The 23904-nt window shown below is 46.0% G+C and overlaps 1 protein-coding gene across 1 annotated transcript in view; it reads right to left on the bottom strand.

Moving 5' to 3' along the window:
* The window catches only part of JPH3 (junctophilin 3), a 114099-nt gene that overhangs the window by 12302 nt on the left and 77893 nt on the right, over nucleotides 1–23904 (bottom strand). Inside the window, exon 3 of the mRNA XM_077831285.1 lies at nucleotides 15779–15903. Within this exon, the coding sequence (XP_077687411.1) occupies nucleotides 15779–15903 (125 nt within the window). The remainder of the gene's footprint in view (nucleotides 1–15778; nucleotides 15904–23904) is intronic.

Raw genomic sequence — 23904 nt, 5'->3', positions numbered from 1 at the left:
TCACATCATAGCCTGGTGTGGGGCGAGGGAGTGCTGGCTGGGGCGCTCGGGTGATCTGCCAGGCATTTCAAAATACCTTCTTCTGCCTGGCCAACTCACCTGTGATGTGCAGACGGGCCCTCGAACAACACTGATGCTTTGTCCTTGTTCTCTTCCCTTTGAGGTCCTTAAGGCACAGAGAGGCCAACGGTGTTCATAAGGCCCCCAGGGAAAAGCTGTGGCTGGATCCCCGATCCTAGTCCTGGGCACTAGCCACATGGCCATTCTCTGCCCATACCACTGAGCATCTCATTCACAGTATGTACGTGAACACCCCTTTCTCTTCCCTACTACCGCACGTCCAGCAGTGGGACTGAAGTCCACTAGACAAGTGGGCTACCCATCTGAATTGGTTTGACAATGCAAAGGTCATTTTGTCTGGAACTGGCAGGACTAGAGATGAGCTTGAATCAAACCCCCAGATTGAAACAGCAAGGAAGTTAGGGAAAGTTCAGAGCCAGATCTGAACTTGACAGTTGTCCCCTGTCTCTACAATGGGTCCAAACATCCCTGCACTTTGAGAGCATTAGGGTCAGGATTCTGAGCTGAACTTTACTCTGAAGATAATCTAAAGTTGCAGGCTTCTGGAGCCAAATGTAATAAATTTGTTAGTCTCTAAGGTGCCACAAGTACTCCTTTTTTTTTGATTGAGGCAAGACTCTGATTGAGAACTGGCCCCCCGGAACTGGCCCCAGTTTTTTTGAAGGGCTGGATGATGTTATAGACTTATAGGCAGGGCAGTAGTTCATGACTAGCATACTGTGCTTTCAAAGCAATGCACCATGGTGGCCCTGAGTGCCTAGGAGACTTGAGACTCACTAGGATGAAATGCCTGTTCATGTTCCATGAGAATCCCTCTGAGTCTCCATTATTGCTGAATCTAGTTTATGAGGAAGTAAGCAGAATGCACCCTGATGCCACCCCACACAGCGTACCCTGCAGAGTGCATTTCTGCATGGCATCTGCATCCTACACACATCCTCATCAGCCAATCAGCATTCAGATTCCCTCCCCATTCCAAATTTTCAAACCCTACTATTTGCTGTTGGAAGGATGTGGTGTCTTCGATTTAAGCTGTTTGGATGAACCAGTACTCTGGCCAGTTATATTAAAAATAATACTTTGTAGTCACATGTAAGGATCTCAAAGCCCCTCACAAATTAGTTAACTCAGCCTCATAACTCCTCTGAAGTGCCCAGTTTTATTATACCAATTCTGCAGTAGCGGAAACTGAGACAAAGAGATTAAGTGACTTGGTCAAGGTCATGCTGTGAGTCAGTGGCAGAACTAAGACTAGAACCCAGGCATCCTGCCTCCCCATCTCCTGCTCTACCAGTGTCACTTTGCTGCCTCCATTGTTTACAGACACATTTGCACTCTGCTTGCTCTCACAGTGGGCTTCTCAGAAAAACCAACTCCATCGCACAGTACAGCAAGAGGGAAAATGTGACTTTGCCATGCTTGGGCTATGCTGGTGACTGCATTTTCCAGTAGGACCTAGTCAAGTGTGATGGGACAGCAAGATAAATTTCACGTCAGCCTGATTACTCGGCTATGAAAGCAGCATTTTTATTAATCCCTTAACAAACACCAGTGAGTCCAAGGAAGCAGTGAAAGCCAAAGGTTCTTAATGCTCGTTTAACACACCAAAAGCATATTTGTTCCCAGCTAAAGCCATGCTAAGTTACATGAAAGACTTGATATCTATATTAACTGCCTGACACCCCTCAAATACACCTAATTGCAATTGCTATGGCTAGATGAGAAATGAGTCTCAAAAAGGAAGAACTCAATTTTCTTGCCATGGTTTAAAAATAAACGCTATGAAATGCCTGCTTTAATTTCTGCCTGATCCTGCTGGATAATTTGCTTTGTGTCATCTTGTTCCTCCTCAAGCACACAAGAGAGACTCTAGCTCAAGAAGGCAAGCCAGGAAAGAAATTATGGTCAGGAAATAGCAGAAGTCTGTTTGCTGTCTCTGAAGTAGTACTGGACTAGACTCAAGCCATACCTCAGATTCAAGTTATCTCCCTGAAAGATGTCTCCAAGCAGAGGTTACTTCCAGAGCAGAACCTTTAGCCAGGTTCTTGGGAATATTAACCTGAGCCTAGATAAGTGATGTAGTATGTTAACATTTTATTGTAACCTTGTCTTAATGAAAAGTTTAAAAAAAAACAAAAAAAGTGCAGTGTGAGTTCACCCGAACAAAAGGAAGGCACTCTTATTTCGTAGCTTAGACTTGGCGGAAGAATCAAGTGGTCTCTAGCTCAACTCAAAGCAAACAATCTGTGAGCCCATGGTTCCCCTTTTAGCACAGACCTGGATCCACAACGTACCCAGATCCAAATCATGATGATGCTTAGATCTTATTTTTATTATTATTATTATTGCAATAGCACCTAGAGGCCTCAACTGCAACTAGGGCTCGATTGTGCGAGGCGCTGTACGGACACAAAGTCAGAGACAGTCCCTACCTCAAAGAGCTTGCAATCTAAACAGACAAGACAAAGGAAGGCTCATTATGAGAGCTAGTCAAAAATTTTCTGTTGAAATCGGTTTGCAGTGGAAACCTGGGTTTTCAATTCAATGATGCCTTTGTGAAAAGTGTCCACTTTCCACAGAAAATTGTTTTTTGTTGAAAAATGGCTGAAATCTGAAATATTTCAGCTGAAAATGGGAGCTGTAATGTCTTATAGGGGTTGCAGTTTGCTCCTCTTGCCCCCGTTCTCCTCTAGGAGCTGGGATCCCCAGTTGGACTACATCTCCCATAATGCATCATGAACAGGGACTCCTATGCACTGCTTCCCCAGTGAAGAGGGGGGAACCATGATGCATTATGGGAGATATAGTCAAGCTGGGGATCTCAGCCCTCAGAAGGGAACTGGGACAAGAGGAGTGAACGACAATTCCCATGTTCTCTGAAATAATTTGATTTAAGAGTTTTCACTGAAAGTTGCCAGCTCAAATTATTACTCCTGTTTGCCATATGGGGAACTGAGGCACCGACAGATTTAAGTGACCCCACAAGAAGGCCGTGCCAGAATCAGGAATTGGATCCAGTTCTCCTAAATTCTAGTCCAGGGCATTAACCTCCCTTTGATATCCTTCCTTCTTACTCTGTCTCATGAGAATTCAGTGAGAATTTGCTTGAGTTAAAACTAAGCGGGGAGCTCAGGGTTGGCCCCATATGCAGTGAGAGTGAGGATGTACATCTCACATAGGAGTCCCTTCAGATTGCTGTTAGGAATTGTCAGACTGGATGAGACCGAAGGTCCATCTAATCCAGGATCCTGTTGCTGAAATGCACCAGCATCAGATGCTTCAGAAGAAGGTGTAAAAACCCTGCAGTAGCAGGTAGGTCTCATCCTGGTCTCTAATAGTTAGACATTGGCTTAAGCCCTGAAGCAGGAGATTTACTATTCCTCCCAGAATTTTTGTTTATTAATTATTCCGGCTCTGGATATTCTTGTTGTCTGTATAAATATCCAGCCCCTTTTTGAATCGTGCTAAGTTCTCGGCCTCAACAATTTGCTGTGGCGGTGAGTTCCAGACTAGTAATGTGTTAAGTGAAAAAGTATTTCCTTTTATCGGTTCTGCATTTGCTACTTTTTAATTTTGTAGAATCTCCCCTTGTTGGCCTCCAAAGGGTACAGCTCCTGAGAATAGTCTGGGCATCTCCCTCACCAAACTGAATTTACCATGGGTGCACCTACAGCATAGAAATGGGGTTCCTCCACTTCAGGGACAGAGGCCAGTCTGTGTGTGTGGAATGAACTTTTACCCTAACCTCTTTGTTCTTCCTGACTAAACTCTAAAGCACCCCTTACCTCCCCCATCCCCGCAGGGTGCTTCTTGAACATCCTTTCCTAGAGAAAGCTTAAAACCAGGGACAAGATTTCTAGAATCCAGCAGCTCCCATTGCGCTCAGTGGAGGAGTGGGGGATGGGAATTTCCCAGTGTTCTCCAGGAGAGTCAAGGGTGGGAATTCCCCAATGTTCTCAAAGGGGGGCAAAGAGGGGGCAGGAATTCCTCATTGTTTCTCAAGGGGGGGAGTCGGGGATGGGAATTCCCCATTGTTCTCAATGAGAGCTGCTGAGTGCTAAGCACTTTTTAAATATTTGTCCCAAATAAGTTTCCTTTGAGAGCCTTACTGCTTCTTTGCATCTTTTAAGGACAGGTGATCAGTGTGGCAGAAAGACGTAATCTTGGGCCTTCTTAGACCTTGAGCTTGTACCCACCTCAGTCTGCCAAGCCACTGAGCCAGCTCTTCCCCCCCCACCCCAAGTGTCCAGATTAATTTGTTTAGATGAGGTTGGGGGTTATCTGGCCAAGCCTAAACAATGTTCTCCATATTGCACATCCAGGCTGCCTGGTTATTGCCGCCCCTTGCGGGAGGTTTAGGTGGACTTGAAACTTCCTTGTAAAGTTGGAGGTCCATTGGGGAAATCCATGCCTGCTGCATTGGGGTAAATAGTGGCTTTCACCCTGTGATGGGGTCGACTAGGTGTGGAGGCCCCCTACTGGAGGCCTCACGGCTCTGCATCACCCTGCCCCAGAATAGAGTAGCGGAGAAGTCCTCCAGGCAGCCTAGAATGGCTGCAGAGAACCAACCAATTGGAGGGGCTACTGGAGCGACCAGTCAGGGGCCAGAAGGGCCATATAAAAGTCAAACAGGTGTGGTGACAGTGTAGTTTTTGCCTGGAGCTTGAAGAGGGAGGACCAGGTGCACTGTTGGCTGGTTGACAGGACTGTGGACAAGTCAGTGTGGACAGGCTGAGCCCAGAACTTGGCCTGACCAGCTGAGGGCAGTAAGACTGAGCCCATGGAGGGCTGCTGAAAGCACACCAGCTGTGGGTACTAAGATGTGTCCCAGCTGGATTGTTGAAGAAGGCAGGGACTCTGGGAAGAACCCTTAGAGCTATGGCCCCTTACCAGGGCTGGGGAAAAAACCTGAGACTATACCCTGGAAGTGGGGGACAATGAATGCACCCATGAAAAACTATGCAAGGGATGCTTAATAAGCAATTTCCTGTTCTAGGAGACCTCCTTAATATATCTTTTCCTGTACTGAGTATAATTCTGCTGCCCTTTTATTAGCTCAGTTAAGCCACTGCTCTTTCTCAGTCCCTTGATTAGTGGTTTAAGACAGGTCTCTTTTCTTAATGTGATATTCTCATCTTTAGCCCTTATGTAATATACAGCATGCCAGACGGCTGCACTTTGTGTCCATATTAACCCACCACCCTGGGTAAAAGCATTCAGTTGTTCTCTGAAACATGGGTGTTGCCTTTAAAAGAAACTTGACAGCAGCGCTGTACAATCTTGCCGGCTTGCAGCATCCAAGAATGTTCAACAATTATTATAAGCTAAAATTAGCATTGGAGCATGTGGTATTCCTAGAAGAACCACTGTGAAATTGCAAAAGAGAACACACAACATTCATGTCTGGATTTCAATGTGCTAGCGGACTTGAAGCATCCTTAGCTGGCATTGATCTCTAAAGCCAATGAGCAAAGCACTGAAACGTGCTATGGCCATCTCCTATCGGGTGATGTTTAACCCTTTGGTTGTTGCAGTTTCAGCAGAGAAGTTATGGGTCCTGGAGAGGCCAGGCCTTGATGAAGGGAGGTTGGCAAGGGGGCAGCGTGGCAAAATCTTGTGCTGCCATTGCCTGTGCTGTACCCATTCTGGGAATACAGTGGGATCAGACGGAAACTCAGAATCCTTGGTTCAATTCCTGGCTCTGCCACAGACTTCCTGTGTGACCTTGGGCAAGTCACTTAGGCCCAGATCCTCCAAGGTATTTAGGCTCCTGATTTCAATGGAAGTTAGGAACCTACATACCTTTGGAGGATCTGAGCCTTGATCTCTGTGTCTCAAGGCTTGACTATACCAGCATAGCTGTGCCAGGATAACCCATGCAGTGGAGATGCAGCTGCTACCGATGGCAGGGGTTTTTCTGTCCATATAGGAACACCACCTTTCTGAACAACAGAAGCTAGGTTGACAGAAGCATTCCTCCATGGATCTAGCTGCGTCTGCACTGGGGGTTAAGTCGGCAGAGGTATGTCATCCAGTGGGGTGGATTTTTCATACTCCTGAGCCACATTGCGACGTTGACCTAAATTTTAAGGGTAGACCTGGCCTGAGTTCTCCATGGGTAAAAAGGGGTTAATAGCATTTCCCTGCCTGACAGGAGGACTGGGAGGATACATGTAGGAGGTGTTTAGGTACGATCAAGATTCCTTCCGCACTCTCAACTCTAGGGTACAGATGTGGGGACCTGCATGAAAGACCCCCTAAGCTTATTCTTACCAGCTTAGGTTAAAAACTTCCCCAAGGTACAAACTTTGCCTTCTCCTTGAACCCTATGCTGCCACCACCAAGCGTGTTAAACAAAGAACAGGGAAAGAGACCACTTGGAGATGTCTTCCCCCAAGCCCATCACCTCCTTTTTTGGGAAAGGCTTGATAAAAATCCTCATCAATTTGTTCAGGTGAACACAGACCCAACCCTTGGATTTTAAGAACAATGAAAAATTAATCAAGTTCTTAAAAGAAGAATTTTAATTAAAGAAAAGGTAAAAGAATCCCCTCTGTAAAATCAGGATGGTAAATATCCTTAAAGGGTAATCAGATTCAAAACACAGAGAATCCCTCTCGGCAAAACCTTAAGTTACAAAAAGACACAAAACCAGGAATATACATCCCATTCAGCACAGCTATTTTACCAGCCATTAAACAAAAGGAAATCTAATGCATTTCTAGCTAGATTACTTACTAACTAACAGAAGTTCTGAGACTGCATTCCTGATCTGTTCCCAGCAAAAGCATCACACAGACAGACAGACCCTTTGTCATCCACCTCCACACACATCCCCCCCCCCCCCCAGCTTTGAAAGTATCTTGTCGTCTCATTGGTCATTTTGGTCAGGTGCCAATGAGGTTATCTTAGCTTCTTAACCCTTTACAGGTGAAAGGGTTTTGCCTCTGGCCAGGAAGGATTTTATAGCACTGTATGCAGAAAAGTGGTTACTCTTTCCTTTATATTTATGACAGGTACCATTGTGATGGGACATGCATACAAAGCTGTCCACCTGGCACCTTTGACCAGCACTGCTTTCACTTTTTAATAAAATGATGCCCTCCACAGTTCCTAATGGTTGCTGATCAAGTATCCTGAGGGATGCTAACTACACTGAAAGGAATTCCACCATGGGGACTGAATGCTGGCCTACAAGAACAAAAGGGCATTTCACCTCAAGTTCACTAGCTCAGTCCCAGCTGGCCTAGATCAGGGAGGTATAATAAAGCCCTGCGTAGTTTGGGTCTTAGCACTAGCCAGGTCACTCACAACTTCCAGTAACAGCAGAGAGAGAGCGCCATGGGGCAATGGAAGAGACTACCAAACGGACGGGGAGGGGAGCATGCTGTTGGGTGGAGACAGGGCATCCCCTCCTGTGCAGGCTGCAGGGATGTATTTGTTTAACATTCTGTGATACTTTACAGAGCTTTAACTAGACAGGAGCCTGCGGCCTCCTCTCTCAAGGAAGCACCACGGCATGTTCTAGGCTGCTGTAGCAGACTATGTGCCCGTCTGTCACGCGCCTGTGTCTGACTGGAAGACGCTGCAGTTAAGTTGCATTACATCAAGTCACATGCTGGGACTTCACAGTCCTGAGAGGTGGCCAGGTGTCCTGCCGCACCAGCAATGCAGTGCGTAGCAGCTGGGCTTTGAGGGAGGGGCAAGCGAGGGACCCAGGTCCCACACCAATGCTTGGAGGCATAAGTGAGAAGTTGGTACCATTCCACAGCCTTGTCTCTGGAGGTTTCACAGCCCAGGAATGTCCCCTTCACTTCCATGTCTCTTTGTATCAGTAGATCTAGTGAGAGGCTAACCTTGGGTGGCTCTCAAGGGTGAGAACTTCCTTCCCCCCCATCCCCAAATTCAATCTTAATCCCAAATTCTAGGGCTTCCTCCAGCCCCAGTTGTCCTCTTTGTTGCCTAAACCTAAACCAAACCCCTCATCCATGCCCACATCATCCCCTGTCTTGGCTCTTGCCCCATCCTTGGCTCTGGCAACCCCATAGCCTCCTCCAGTTCATTCAAAACCCAGCTGTTGAGATCATCACTTCGTTACCCCCCTGCCCTGAATCCCTCCACTGGCTCCCCCTTTTCCCACCGTATCTAGCTCAAGTTTCTTGCCCTTACCCTGGGCCCCTCTCTGTGTATCTGCTCTTGTGGCTCATTGAGTTGTCCCTGCCCAGCCTCCCCGACCCTCTCATCTGCTTCACCCACAAGCGTCTTGGCACCTTCTTTCCCACCACCGCTGAAATGTTGAATATCCTCACCCAGCTGCTCTGTCCTTTAAATCCCTTCCCAGAGCCACCGCTCCTGTGGCGTCTGCAGCTTCCTATGGACCCGTATGACATTTTCATCATCACCCTTATCTCCCTTTCCTCCATCCCTTCTCCGGCTTGTCACACTCGCTTGTCCCACAGTGGACTGTAAGCTCTCCCATTCTCCTATGTGCAGGTGCAGAACCCTTCACTTCAAGGTCCTGATTGGTTCATTTGATGCTACCACAATACAGATTCCTGACCTCCTCGCTAAATCCAACCTACCCAGATAACAATTGCCATGATCTGCTTTCCCATAGAAACTCTTATTCCATACCAGCTCTCCTCCCCAGTCCTATATAGCACCCCCATGAGACAACTGCAGCTTGCCAGTCTCCCATCCACTCACCTGCTAGGGGACCTTTGCTGCAATTCCCCCTCTCCCCAAGCCAACTGCTTCATTCTGCCCCCATGGCTGGTTCCTACATCACACCCCAATGCTGTGACCCCACATTTCCGTGGGTGCCTGCAAACAGCAAGGCAGGGCTCTAGTGTTGGGTTAAGTGACAGTGATTTTGGACTTTTAAGGGAAAGAATAGGGGAAATGTAAGAAGAGGCAATCAGGCTAGCTGTAGAAAGGGGAGGGAAGCCTTTTACAGATATTTTGTTTTGTATTTAAAAAGTTCAGTTCAGACAATAACAAATAATATCACACATTTCTGTAGCACATTTCACCTTAAAGAATCCCAAAGCCCTGGGTAAATAGAGGGATCACCTCATCACTGGAATGCAGCCACCTCTGAGGTAGAATGTGGCAGCTGTTTCACAGTGGCTTTGTTACACAACACGTTACACTACCAACTGAGAACACAAAGTGGAGTAGAATGCCAGCTCCCTCTGTAAGTGCAGGGGGACTTCTCGGGAGAATGTAATGTAAGTTAGAAGTAGGCCAGGGCACTGCCTGCCTGCTCTTTCGAAAAGGGCAGAAGGCTCTTTAATGAGCACTCCTGTAAGGGACCTTCCATTTTACGTTTTTTCCAATATTACAGGGCCAAGAAACCCTACCAACATCCCCTCCTGCATCACCTCGCTTTCTCTTGAGGACTCCCATCCAACGCCTGACCCCACTCAGCTTGTGAATGCTGACCAGTTCACACCCTGAGGTTACAGAGCTGCAGGTAGGACAAGTAGCCAGACTGAGATGCACACTCCTGGCTTTTATCTGCCTGAATTGTTCAGCAGACACTTCCAGGTTTCATACCATATAGTTCATGGCATGAACTTGGCTGGGGTGTGTGGTTTTTTAATGCGTTCTAAGTGGAAACTAACACACATCCACCCACCAATAGCAGACACACAAACCCCAGCACAAATCAAACAGCAGATCCCTGCTAAGAAACTAATAAAAAAATCTATTACCTAAAAAGTCTTTTTTCAAGAGGCAATGTTAAAAAGGAAATGTCTCTTAGCAATAGGAGATGTAGATACTGAATATCTCAGGGTTGAAAAAGCCCCTGGGAGTGGGAAGACCTGTTAAAAAGCTCAGCTCTCTGATAGACGAATTGCAACTCTGAAAGGAAGTGATAACCCGGAGGGATATTTCAGTCAGATCCGCATTTCTCGCAAAACAGACATGGTCCCTTTATTGAGTTTTCTTGCTTACTTTCTAAGTGGTTCTGTCCACAATGCAAGCCCCTCTCTGGCTAGCAAAGGGAAATACACCACAGTAAATATTCAGGGTGCAGGCATGCGTGTGTTTGTGTCAGGGTGGGTCTGGCCCATAACCCCAGCACACAGAACTGGAAGGGACCTCTTAGGTCCTCCAATCAAGGCCCTGCTATCCCAGGCAACCCTCTCCTATAATCCCACTCATAAATGTATCAAGCTCCATCTTAAAACGAGTTTGGTTGTTTGCCCCCACTCCTGTTGGAAGGATGTTCCAGAACCTCACTCCTCTGATGGATAGCAAGGGACACAGATCCAGAACCCATCTTACTGATGGATTAAAACTAAACACATTCTGATTTTGGGACCAGTCAGATTTATATCCAGATTTCAAACCCCACCTCCCACATTCAGGGGCATTCATATGAGCTCATTACAGACACTCAGATTGGCATCCATAATTAAGGTCTAGGAGGTTATTTCATGCTCCTTGCCATTTGGAAGCGCATGGAATGTACAGAATGGATACATGGAAGGGGTACAGATGTCAAGGATGCTGGCTTGACATCGTGTAAACCTGGGGTAGTGGGGGAGGTTCCTGGAAAGACAGAGAGGAAAATGGTCAGAAATGTTTCAGGGCAAAGACAGACAGATGCATACAGTAAGAACAAAGGAACAACAGTGAGGAGTGAATAATCAAACGCCTGCTGTACTTAAGTGAGGAGCAGATGCTGAATGCCAGCCCCATCCTACAAACTACAAATGTGTCTGAGCCAAACCCACTGCTCAGTAAATCTGACAGATGAACCAATTGGGGGGGGAGGCAGGAGGAGGGGTGTTTTTTAACAGCACGAAAATAAAGCGTTTGAACTTGAAAAGCAGGGACAGTGAGGAGACCATGAGTAGCGTCTCAGAGCAGCCAGTCACTTGGAGGGGAAAAAATTCTTATACCTCTAGGGTCAGGTTCTCGAAACAGCTGTATCCCCTCTGTGCCATTCTGGTGGCACAAAGGACTCGGAACCTGTCTGCATCTCTCCAACCATGGATCCCCTCCCTTCTCCTCCCTAGAGTATCTGGGTCCCATGCCAGCCTTTCTGTGGTGCCTAGTGTAGGGGGCATGCTGGGCTTGGGAAGGGGGCAGGAGAAGGCTGTGGCTGGAGCACATCGTGCTTCAGCAATTCCCAGCTAGCAGATGGCTCCCAGGGGTTCACGCCAGCCAGCATATATTACAGGAGCCCCTCTGGGCCATGGCTGGCATAGAACAGCCCCAGGTTTAGGGAGCCACAACTGGCCCCCTTATGGTCTCCTTTCCCCTTTGCTGCTCTCAGTGGAAACCAGGCAAAGCAGACAGCCATCCTTAGACCTACAGCACCAGCTGAATACTCCATGCTGCATGAGAGTACAGGAGATGTGGCTCCGGAGGCACTGAACAGGTCCTTTTCTTCCCCTCCTTTTCCAGTTCCAGACTAACCTACTCCGAAGGGACACTCCAATATCCACCCTGCTGGTATCACCATGCCAAACAAAGAATCTCACTGGAATATGGGAGTCTCATACAGGGGCAGGGTAAGGCCAGAGACTCTTTTTTAATCATACTGCATAGGTTTGTGAAGCTTTAAATCTGTATAGTTATTTTATAACCAATGGGGTCTGGAAACAACCTGAGACTTAACCTTGACATGTGATGGAAGGAAGACCGAGCATAATGTGGGAATGTTTAACGGGGAGGAGGGAACGGGGGGCTGTAGGTCTCTCTGTGTATTTCTCCTGATCCCTTACGGGGAACTCTGAAAATGACAATCGGGTTTTTAAATCCTCCATTCGAATTTGGTAGAGAACTATATCCCTATCTAACAGATGGCCTACCCCTTTAAGGTCTGTTAGTCCTGCCCTGCTACACCTGTGCAGGGTGGGACTTAAAAGGAAGCCCAGCAGTGGCCAGCTGGCTAAAAAGAGGAGCAGATGGTGGTGAGAGGGTCAGAGGCAAACACAAGCCAGGCAGAGAGAGGCATGTGGAGGAATCTAGGCAGGAAAACCTGGGAGGGGTTGCTTGTGAGAGAGAGCAACCCCAAGGGGTTGAGGGGAGGATGAAAAGGACAGGATGTAAACTGAGTCCAAAGTGTGCTCAGGGGAGTGCTTGAATTAGAGAAGAGAAGATAGCCCCCTTGGGGAAGAGGAGCTGGGCCTTGCTGGAGATGGGCAAAAAGTTTGTGTTTTGTTTTTGGAACTGGATACCCTGGAAGGGGTGGAATTTTGTTAATACCTTAGCTGAACGGCCAAGTCATTGTGGGGAAACTGAGGCAGAGATGCTGTAGGGCCACCCCAGGCCATGGGCGGGGGGAGGGGACTCTGGAGGTGGTAACCCTGTCGCACCCTGCCATATGGGTTGGCTATGATTATTCTCTCTATAAAAGCGACAGTCAACCTGAAATATATCTATTAAGAAAAGTAGTACAAATCGCTATCAGAGACCCCTGACAACTTTTGCGGGTTTACAACCCCATTTGCCTGCTTTTAAAAATGTCTCCATCTCCCTTGTTGCTGTGTGAAACAACAGAGTGACTAAAGAAATGGACTATGTACAAATGCCCAGTGTGACCACATTAAAAATACAGAAAATATTTTCTTGCTCTAATTTCTTTTGGTTATGGTCATTTGAGAGGTTAGCAGGCAGAAACGTTTTCAGGCCAGCACTGTAATTTTAAGTTGATGGTGCCCCTTTAAATTCAGTTGGGGTTCTATAGAAATTTCTCTAGAGGCCTAAAGTCCCATCTTAATTTCTATAGAATTTTCCACATAACGAGTGCATTAAGCTAATGCTTAGCCCCAAAGCAATGGAGAAATCTCAGATCTGGGCACCTTAATGTTTATGTCTATATAACCCTTGGGTTATGTAACATTTGCATTGTCACCTTGCCCTCAACCAGCAAGCATCATGCCTGTGAATATATTTCTATCCTCAGCTGGAAAAGTCCTCCTGGGGTCATTCCTAGTCCATCTTCCTGCCATACAAGGATTTTCCAATACACAAATCTTTGAAATGTTTTATGTAATGTCCTTCTAACAGACTGATGCATGATAGCACTGGGAAGGGCTTCCTGGGGCCATCTAAGGTAGCCAAACATGTGATCTCAAGGAGCGCTCATCAGGGCGGTTTCCCTGCAGAAAGGGACTGTGGCTGTTGATTGTTACTAGTATAATAACAAGGATAATATCGTACATTTATATGGTGTAGCTCATGCTTAAGCATGCCAAAGAAGTCACAAATTTTACCTAGTGTGGGCAAAAGACACTCCCAGTGTAACTCTGTGGAATCACACGAGGGATGAATTCAGCTTTCTCTCTCTAGATGAGAATCATGTCAGGCACCAGTGAAATGCAGCCACCTCTTGAGTGGCACAGGTAAGCGGTTCTACCGCTCGCAGCAACAATGGAAAGTGAAGATGAATTTCACATCCAGCTGAAACAATGTGAGAACATAGGAAAATATATGTACTCAAATTTGAATTTGGCCAGGCCGCAACAGCTAGCCGTCCCAACACTTATGAAAAGCACCATGGATCCTTGATGACTCCAACAAGTGGATGGAACATGTTGTCCTAAAGATGGCACAGCCCCTTAATCCCACACTGGGGCACAGACTCAGGGAGACTAGCACCAACGTAATGAGTCACCAACATCAGACACTGAAGCAATTAGGATGCATGAGTAACCTCCGATTGAAGAGCTTGAGAAAAACTGGTGGTAGCAGCCTTCTCATGAGAGTGTAGTCTGCTAAAATGTTTGAATAATACCATTCACCTATGTTAATCAATGCAGTTTAGTCTTAGATCTTCCCAACTACCCCCACTTATACCTGTCCCCCTCCTACTCTCTGGTGCGCATGCATACACACTTGAAGGGAATGATCTGCCTCTGGAACTTTTGTGGCCTAATATGGCCCTGCCTGGCTTTATTTTTATTTGGGGCTTGGCTTTGCTTTCTCATGAGCCTTACATGAGATCAACCCTGTTGTCCATAAATACCCTGCAGTTTCACAGCCCTGACAAATTTCATACTACGATGGGTAAAACTTTGGACAAAACATCAAGCAGCAAAGTAGTGCCCAGAGGAAAACAAGCTGCTTTCAAGCCTGGTTTTACAGTAAGCTGAGCTGATGCTCCCTCATCATGCTGGCTGCTGAACTGCCTCTGACAGAACTTCTGCTCCTAGCCTCAGACCAGGCACCAAATGAGGAACCACATTCCATGCACATACAGACCTATATGCACAAACCCTCTCTTTGCTGTGTCTGATACACAAACCCCCTTTCACAGATTCAAACACACAATTACACATAGTCACCAATGGACACACACACATGCAATACTACTATCTAATCCTTTTATAATGCTTCTCATCAGTAAATATCAAAGCACTTTTCAAACGAGGTCAGTATCCTTATTCCCATTTTATGGATGGGAAAACTGAGGCACAGAGCACTGAGTTGCCTAAGCTCACCCAGCTGGTCAGGGACAGAGCCAGGAATATAATCCAGGTTTCCTAGTCCCACTCCAATGCCTCTATCCACTAGACTACACTACTTATGATGCACATGATCATTCACCTGTGAACCCAACCATCCTCCAACCCATATATTTATAGGGAAAGGAGGAAGAAGTTAAACAAAACAGCAACGTTCCCAACCCCTCATGAGTCAGGTTCAAGAAACATGAGCTTGGCTTAAAAATCAGAAGATTTAAAAAAAATAAAATAAAAAATAAATGTTGAGCTAGAAACTTACTTTTTTTAAAATGAAAGTTGAGATTTTCATATGACTCCAAAAGCTGGAGTTTTAAGTAAAATTATTGCAAGACTCATGATAAAATTGTGAGTTGGTAACACAAAAGTGGCACCCCACTGAATGCAGGTGGAGAACAGCTGCATCCTCACAAGAGCACTGAGATTCACACATCAATGATGGGGTGGGGGTGAAGTCTAAGGCCATGGGTGGGTCTTCCTAGCTGATCTGTTTCTCTACGGCTTTATCATTTTAGAGCCTGCTTTGACTGGGTGACTCTCAAAGGGCTGGGAGGGGCAGACAGCCCCAGAGCCAGGTGCTGCACAAGTCTAATGTCTTTGAAAAAGCTGTATCTGTTCTTGGCTGTCCTCACATTGGATCACAATCTGAGCTGAGCAGGGTTGGGTGGAACAATATTTTGGAAAGCCTAAAGAGGCAGGTCAGGTTCAAGGAGTTGAAAGGAGAAAGCATGTAAGGATTGGCTCAGTGATGAAACAGGAGCATGGGAGTAAGATCAATAATTGACATAGACCCAGGTGCAGGGCTGGTTCTAGAATCCCAGTCTGTGGGGGCAAGTGGGTATTTTGGGGGCCCAGGATGTTGCAATTTAAAAAACAACCAACGTTCCAGGAGTCGGTGGGACTAGTTAGACCCCTGAAAAATCTTGCATTATAAGAGTTTTAAAAAGTAAAATTTGGCTACTGTGTCAGTATTTTGTCACTGTCACTTCTACTACTTAATGCTGACTAACTTTGTACAAATTTTGGCTAGTTTGGGGGCCCTTGAAGATTATTGGGGTGGGGGCAAACTTCCTCTTTGTCCCCCTGTAGCTCCAGGCCGCCCTGTCCCCGAGAACCCCCAAAATGCCCCTATGCATTGTACCATTCAACACATGCACGCACACACACAATGAAGTCATCTAGGGAGACTGGCCGGCTCTGCAGTGCAGACTGACCGTTTTCCCTGTGTTGGAAGGAAGGCGAAAACTCTTTGGCAGTGATCCTGGCAATCCGAGCTTCCTCCTGAGCTTTCTGCGCTGCTGTCACAGCTGCGTCTGCTTTAGCCCTGGAGTGGGAAGTCCTGCAAGAGAATGAGCGACAAAGACTAATTAGGTACCTCAGTTATTCAAGTGGGAAAGAGGTGTCATTCAAAGAGCTGCAGCAGTAGCAATGATCATTGCCATCCTAGCTCAGAGTCCCCTTCCTCCCTACCCCGACTAGTTACCTAGCTAAACACAGAGCTTTTCTTCTGGTCTAGGCACCAGCCCTGGGACTGTTCAGTGCCCTGCGGGTGTCCAATGTTCTTGAACCTGTTTCTTCAAGAGAGACCTCACACGGCAAACAGATCAGCCCCGTTTGGAGCTACAAAAGCCACGCTTTAATGGGAACCTCTCCCCCTTAGACAGCCCCTACTGTAACCTTTTGTCAGGGTTTTGCTGTGGCAGTTGTTTGCAGCAAAGGAATTAGTCTGTTTGAAAATATTGGGTATTAAATGTGCACTAAGAACTCAGTCCTTTGAAGTGCTGAGGAACTCCAGGCCATGCAAAGAGCCTTCAGCTTGCCCGGAAAAGACGGGCATGCTCAGCCTCTCCAGGAGGCACTCAGTGCTTGCCACCCCTAAAACAGATGGCCTGATGCTGAGTTGGGAAACAGACAATCAACTGGCTAATGAGCATTCTGAGCAGTAACACTGATGCACAAACCTGACCAAAACTCCTTCATCTCCGAATCAAAACCCGTGGGTCACCTCAGCCTGAGCAGAATTATCCCCTGAAGTCACTAGTTAGAAAACAGGTGCTTTCTGTGGGAAACTTTGACTTTGGGGCAAAAGGTTGTCAGCTGAAAACTTTTAGTGGAAAAGCCAAAGTTTCAGTTGGCGATGCCATCATGGTGCTTCGTGGGAGCTGTAGCTGGAGGGTGGGGGCACGACAACAGCTAGGTGAAGTTTTTTGGACAAATATATTTCACCAAAAAATTCAGTTTAGGTCACAGGTAGTTTTGCTCGAATTTGGGTTGAATTTGCCAAATAGTTTCAGCTGGGGGAGAAAAAAAGAAAGTTGTTTTGGGTCAAACAAAAGACAACACCGACCCAAAATGAACTTTTTCCCAATTTTCATTTTGTTTCATTTAGGGTTGTTGGTTTTTTGTTTTTGTTTTTGTTTTTTTTTTGCAGTGGGGGCAGGAAAGCGTTAAGCCTCTTTAAAAAATAATTATTATTCATTCACTCTACTCAGGATCCCATTCTCTATAGGCTGAGCTCTCTAGCTGGAGTACATCTCCCATGGTCTCTTCTCTTGAGCCAATATGGAGTCCTTGGCCGTGGTGCACCATGGGAGATGTAGTCTGGCTGGGGAATCTCACCCATAAAAAAGATTAGGGGCAGCAGGCACACAAACTACAGCTCCCATGAGGCACCAAGGCAGCACTTCTGAATCAATTTTTTTTTTTTTTTTTTGGTTTTTGGCCAAAAAGATCAAAAAGTTCACTTTTGATTGAAAAATTGAAATTTTCCATGAAAAGCAGTTTTCACAAAATCTTGTATTTCATCAAAAACAAATCTCCACTGAAAGGCAGTTGGCAGTGAGTTTTCAACCAGCCCTACCTACTGTACCTTTTTATAGGTCATTATCAATCCATGTTTTTAAAGTCTCAAGTCCTGGACATAACACTCCTTCCCTTGGGGGACTTTTCTACTGACTAATTGTTCTTGCAGTGTTCCCGGTAGCCTACATTTTTCTTAATTTCATCCCATTGCTTGGAGTTGCTTGCCCTTCTACAATCCCTCCTTGTCCTTGCTGTATGCATCCTTTGACTAATGGTAAACCATTATCCTACCACGCCCCACTCAGCCAAGCTATAGATGTACCCTTAAAAAATGTTAGTGCCTAGACACTCGGGTAAAGGGAGCACTGCCAATAGACTGACTCTTCTCCACACCCCAGTCAGTCCCTCCAGCTCCTTCAATCGTTTTTGTTGCTGATCTCTGAATTCCCTCTAAGTTTTCCAAATCTGTCACTGCAAGTGCCCAGAACTGAGTGCAGTGCTCTGACAAACTCATTTACATAGAAAATAAGAATATAGAATCATAGAATATCAGGGTTGGAAGGGACCTCAGGAGGTCATCTAGTCCAACCCCCTGCTTAAGGCAGGACCAATCCCCAACTAAATGGCAATAGGATACATTCTACACAAAATAGTTTAAAAAAACAAGTACTAAGTGTACTCAAAATAAATGTCTGGGTTTTTTTGTGTGTGGTCAGTTACTTGAGTCTAGGCTAGAAGGTACTATTGCTATGCACCTACATCTGCAATCATTCTGTCACAGCAGGGTTCTGTGTAATAATATCAGCATGATGCATAACTGCAGAAAGCAGCGCAGACCTGTCGCTTGTTGACACGTTCTGTTTCTTTCACAGGTGCCAGGTTTAGATAAATTGGCTCCACTGGAGTAGCTGATGGCATTGATATGACTAGTTCCTAACGTGTTATTTAAGGTGGCAGTGTGAGAGTAGTGGAGATGACACTGATATAGGGAGACCAGATGTCCCGATTATTATCAGGACCAGCCCAATAGCAGGGGCTTTGTCTTCTATACACACTATAGCCCCCCCTCCCAAAAGCCCTGGTGCATGGAGGGCATCACTATGGCCAGTTCCTTAAGGGCTATTTTCCACAGATTCATAAATTAAAAGGCAAGAAGGGACCACCGTTGTCTGGTCTGACACAGGCATAGGACTTCCCTGAGCTAATTCCTGTTTGAACTAGTGCATAGATTGTTTAAAAAAAAAGAAAATCCAATCTTGATTTAAAAACTCTCTGTAATGGAGAATCCACCATAACCCTTGGTAAACAGTGAGGGTAATTAACCATTGGAACAAACTTGTGGTTTATTTCCAGCCTGAATTTGTCTAGCTTCAACTTCCACCCACTGGATCTTCTTGGACCTTTTGTCTGCTATATGGAAGAGCCCATTACCACAATTTTGTACCCTGTGTAGGCGCTTATAGATTGTGATCAAGGCACCCAATATAAGGCGTGTATTTGAATCCTTAGGTCATTCTTGTGGCTCTTTTCTGACCCCTCTCCAATTTAAGGTGCTGCAGCGGCAGTAGTTCTGATAATATGTATATGGCCAATTCCCATACAGTTTCTCAAATATATAAACTCCTTTTAAAAAGTGCTGTTGAAGAAAACAAACGTTCTTGGCCTTTGGTCTCTGGAAGAGCGATTAAAACACTTGCTTTGACGAGTGCAGCATTTTACACTCTGCCTCCTACAACATTCTTCAGAAAGCAAGCAAGACACCCAAAGAATGACTCTGTTCTTGGTGCCTGTTAGTGATGGTGCATGAAACAGACAGGGGACAGTTTGACTTCATCAGCTAGTTTGACCTCAGGGTGCAAGGAGGCAAAACCAATGCAATCAATTGAGTAAAGATGACACAGACAGAATGTGTGCAAAGATCACCAACGTTCTGCTTTCCCTTCCAAAGGGATTGCGCCAGAGGAGCTCAGAGTGCAGAGCTCAGCAGATGCTGGGCTCCTGTCTGTCTCAGAGCTCAACATTGGCAAGATTACCATTTTTAACTCCACACATAGCCTAATTCAGCAGGGCACTGCCAGCCGAGGTCTTGCTCCAGAAACTGCAGGGCACAGTGAGCAAGCTTTCTCCTTCACTGGTGCCAGGCCTTAGAAAGGAAGCTGGCTCCAGGCTGTGCCCAGCCACCTGCTGGAAAACTAGAACTCAGCAGGAATCCAGTTCAGCACACTGGAGAAATTTAGAGTCCAAAAACATGCAAACTGTGTAATCACACGCTATTTGGATGGGTCCCTTTGGGGTTTACATGCCTATAGCTAGGCTTGGAAGGATTAGCTTTTTCTCAGTAAATGTTGCTAAATGGTGATTTTGCTGTACACACACAAACTGAGAAAAAACATTTCCATCTATACTAATAGACATTGACAGGAAAATTAAGAAAAATGCTACTTGAGAACTTATCCTTAAATCAGACTCAATATTTACTTTGTATATTTTTGACATGTGATGTTGACAAGTAGTGTTTTAATCATTAAAAGGCGTTAACTGTTTGAATCGCAATATCTACTGTTACTAAAGATTGTCTGACCCCCCTCATAATTTCCTGCAACTGTGAAATTTAAATTTAAAAAAGCTAAAATATAAGCCTCAATATTAGCTGCTAGATTCACCAGAAATAAAAATTCTAGATCTAGCTTACAGTCAGGATACTGGTCAGCTCTGGGTAGCTGCCTGGGTAGGGAAACTCCCAGGTGCCATTGCCTGATATACAGGGTGGTGGTGTTTCATTTGGGTGCTTTTCCATCTGTGTCAGTATTGAATCAGTACTCCATAATGTCCTGGTCCAAAAGTGTGGACTGAGCTTCTGGAGGACCACCACAGACACCTCCACTTTGCATTCCAAGTGTAAAGTGCGCATCTTGAATAAAAACACACAGCGCATCATCCCCAAAAGTATCCACACAGGCTCTCCCTGGAGGAAGGACTACATGTGACAGAGGCTTGTGTTTACCAAACCCCTGAGATGAAGAGTGCATCTACATTGTGATAAAAACCCCACGGCACCAAGCCACAGAGCCCAGGTCAGCTGACTTTGGCTTAGGCTGCAGGGTTAAAAATTGCAGGGTAGATGTTCAGACTGAAGCCTGGGCTCTGAGAGTCTCCTCCCCAAAGGGGTCTCAGAGCCCAGGTGCCAGGCCAAGCCTGGATGTCTACACTGCAATTTAATAGCCTTGCAGCCTGAGTCCCACAGCTAACTTGGGCTCTGAGACTCAGTGCCATGGATTTTTTTTAATCAGTGTATATGTACCTCAAGAGTCTCCTAGAATTGTAGGACTGGAAGGGAACTCGAGAGGTCATCTGGTCCAGTCCCGTGCACTCCTGGCAGTGGTAGATGAAGGGTATAATGTGCATATTGGGTGGTTTACATTTGGGATTCCTTTGGAGTGAGATATAAATATATCAACTTACACTATTATGTTAGAAAATAAGGACTAGAGACCAGTCTTTGATAGTAAGTAAAGTTCATCATTTTAACTTTTATTATTACAGTACTGACTAGAGTCCATGATCAGGACCCTGTTGTGCTAGGCACTGTACTTATAACCTATGTACATATTGGTCCCAGCCCAAAAGAGCTACCATATAAGTAACAGACCTATAGCATACAAAGGGCTGGATCCTCAGCTGATCCAAATTCATATACCTTCACAAAGGATCTGTTTGAATTCACGCTGGGTGAGGATCAGCCCTGTAGTCGATTGTCATATCACACTGAGGGCTGATGGTGTCTGGCTAGCCTTGGGATAAAATGCCTGTAGTTGCACTGACAACTGGAGGCTGATTTTCAGTCCAAGGTGCAGTCGTTTTCCTTATGCCCTAAAACCTTGGCTGCTATTTATTAATCATATTTATTTATTAAATCATTATTAGTTCTATAGCACCAGCTGTGAGCCAACCACTGTTGAGACAAGTCTGAAGACATGGCTATTCCCTCAAAGATCTCGTAGTGCAGATGTGATGCTACCAAAGAAAGATGATTCAGCCAGGAAGTTTAACAAGGCACTTGTTAGTTCCATTATATTTGTCCAGAGTGTTGATGTTCTTTAAATATATATACTCGCCTCTCTTCTAACTCTTCTTAGAGGCGAGGACTAAGGTTTGTAGAATTTATGCCTGCCTGCCACACACAATTGTCAATATACAGTTTGCGCTCTATTGCATCTCTTGAGAGAACTGTTGCACTTTACTTGCAGATGTTTTCAGAGCACATGCTGTTTTATTGTTTGTCCCCTGAATCTTTTGAGACTAAAAACCCCCCAGAAGGCCTCTCCTCTTGTCCTGCTGTTGTGTCCTTCATAATTGTCTAAATTAGGAGAGGGTAGTTTTACAGAGCAGTAAATTAAAGGCGGGATCGAGAACCCATGAGAATCTATTCTGGGCCCTGATCTTGCTTCCATTCATTCTTCGCAATCACACCTATATTATTGTCAAGCAAACACCCAGGCACAACAATGGGTTTAAGTAACATTACATTGTGTCTGCAATTAGCTACTGCCAGGGAATGCAGGGTCTTGGACCAGTGCTGCGTGATGTCCATTGACATCAGAGCACTCGGGAACTCCCATTCACTCCAAGGGGACCCCGCAGAATGGAAGGGGAGACTCATGGAGGACTGCAGACTTGGGGCTCTGCTTGGTGCACCTGGGGTGGGGTTCAGAGGTCACAATATGGTAAATTTCTGCTCCCCTGACCCTACAGGCCAAACCAATGCCAGTCAAAGTGGACACTGAGGGCATGTCTACACTGCAATTAAAAACCTGCAACTGGCCCATGCCAGCTGACTTGGGCTCGGGCTGTGGGCCTGTTTAATTGCGGTGTAAACACTCAGGGTGGAGCCAGGGCTCTAGGACCCTGCAAGGTGAGAGGGCTGCAGCCTGAGCCTGAACGTCTACACTGCAACTAACCAGCCCCTTAGCCCAAGTCTCAGGAGCTTGAGTCAGCTGGCACGGGCCAGCCACAGGTGTCTAACTGCAGCGTAGACATACTTTGGGATGCTCTAATGCCAGGTGGAAAGCCCTCAAGGCTGCCACCAGCCAGAATCCCAAGTGCACAATGTGGTCCAGCTATTCCCCTGACATGCCCCACAACACATCCTTCATAGAAGAGAGGATGGAGAATGGGTGGCATAGAACCAGCTACACCAGCTTTATGTCACTGTGGGATTCCCCTCCATCAGGGAAATCACAGGTCCAGGGCCTCAGTCTGGGCTGAGGACCTGGCCCCTCTGTCTGTGGTAACCTGTACTGCTTTGACCTGAGGGTTTGGGTGGGAGAATGCAGCACAGCCTGGTCCCCCTTACATCCCTCTCAACCCACAGAGCTGGACTACTGCAGAACCCCCTATGGGAAGAAGGGCAGCACTTCCCTGTTCTATACATTACTCCCCCCTCAGAGATCCACATGCTCAGGCTTCCCTCTGTTCACGGAAGCGGATGGGAATGTCTGGCCATGAGGGTTGAATACAAGACCCACCAAAGTCAACAGGAGTTTGCCCATTGAGTACAATGAGCTTTGGATGATAACTTGACTGTGGGCATCCGGCGGGGGCCTGAGGCAGCTGTGGTTGCTTAGCCGCTTTTGGGATTTGCCCCAGGTATAGTAAAAATAAATGATATTAATTAAGTGATCTCCATTATAAAATATACCCAATTCCCGCAAAACGGATACAATGCACACCGCTGCACAAAGGCGTGGGTGGGCTTAATTGTTTGTAATGCGCTCTAAGACGCTTGGAAGGAAGGCGGCATTGAAGTGAAAAGTAGAATTATGGTGATCCATACGTTGTATAATAAAATACATAAGTATTCCCAAATAAGTGCAAGTAATCCAGTTAGTGCTAGCCTGAGTATCTCAGGCACTATATTTAACAGCTGTCTCCTTTTTATATGCATGCTGTCTATAGCGTGCACTAGATCTTAATTCCCCAGTTAATTGCTTGATTTTTATTTCCTTGTAAAGCAAGTCCGCCTACATGACACACACATTTTAATTGCTCTTCTCCTGCCTCACGTGGCTGAGTCTAACTTTAAGTAACCTGGGGCTAGCTGCGTGTAAAAAGATGAACTCTGGATATATTACAAAGAACACATGGTCCCCAGCTGAACAGCAAAGCAGCATTTTCAGCATCGCGTTCTGCTTTTTTGTGAATGGGACTCGCTGAGTTACAAGACTGCAGTGACTTTGGAATGTGCTCGGGAATAGCCGTACTGCCACCCTGTAACCTCCTAGAAACCACTATAAAACTAAGGTTTAAGCTTTCCCTTTGGTATAAGCATAACTCTGAGAGCAGCTGCTGTGTTGGGCTGGAGCTGCTGGCATCAGGTATGCAGGGAATTGTTTTTAAAAATAAAGGACTGGGGACAGATCTAAGTGTGGGATGTGGTAGCTGAGTGAGAAAGACATAGGGGGCAGCAGGGGAGGAATGGTCATTTAAATGGACAGAGATGAAAATATAGAAATTCCTAACCATGAATAGTTCCTGTTTA

The sequence above is a fragment of the Eretmochelys imbricata genome, chromosome 12 (assembly GCF_965152235.1).
Source record: "Eretmochelys imbricata isolate rEreImb1 chromosome 12, rEreImb1.hap1, whole genome shotgun sequence".
In the NCBI taxonomy this organism is placed as follows: domain Eukaryota; kingdom Metazoa; phylum Chordata; order Testudines; family Cheloniidae; genus Eretmochelys; species Eretmochelys imbricata.
Note: the sequence above shows the minus strand (reverse complement) of the source record. Positions and strands in the feature narration are given on the sequence as shown.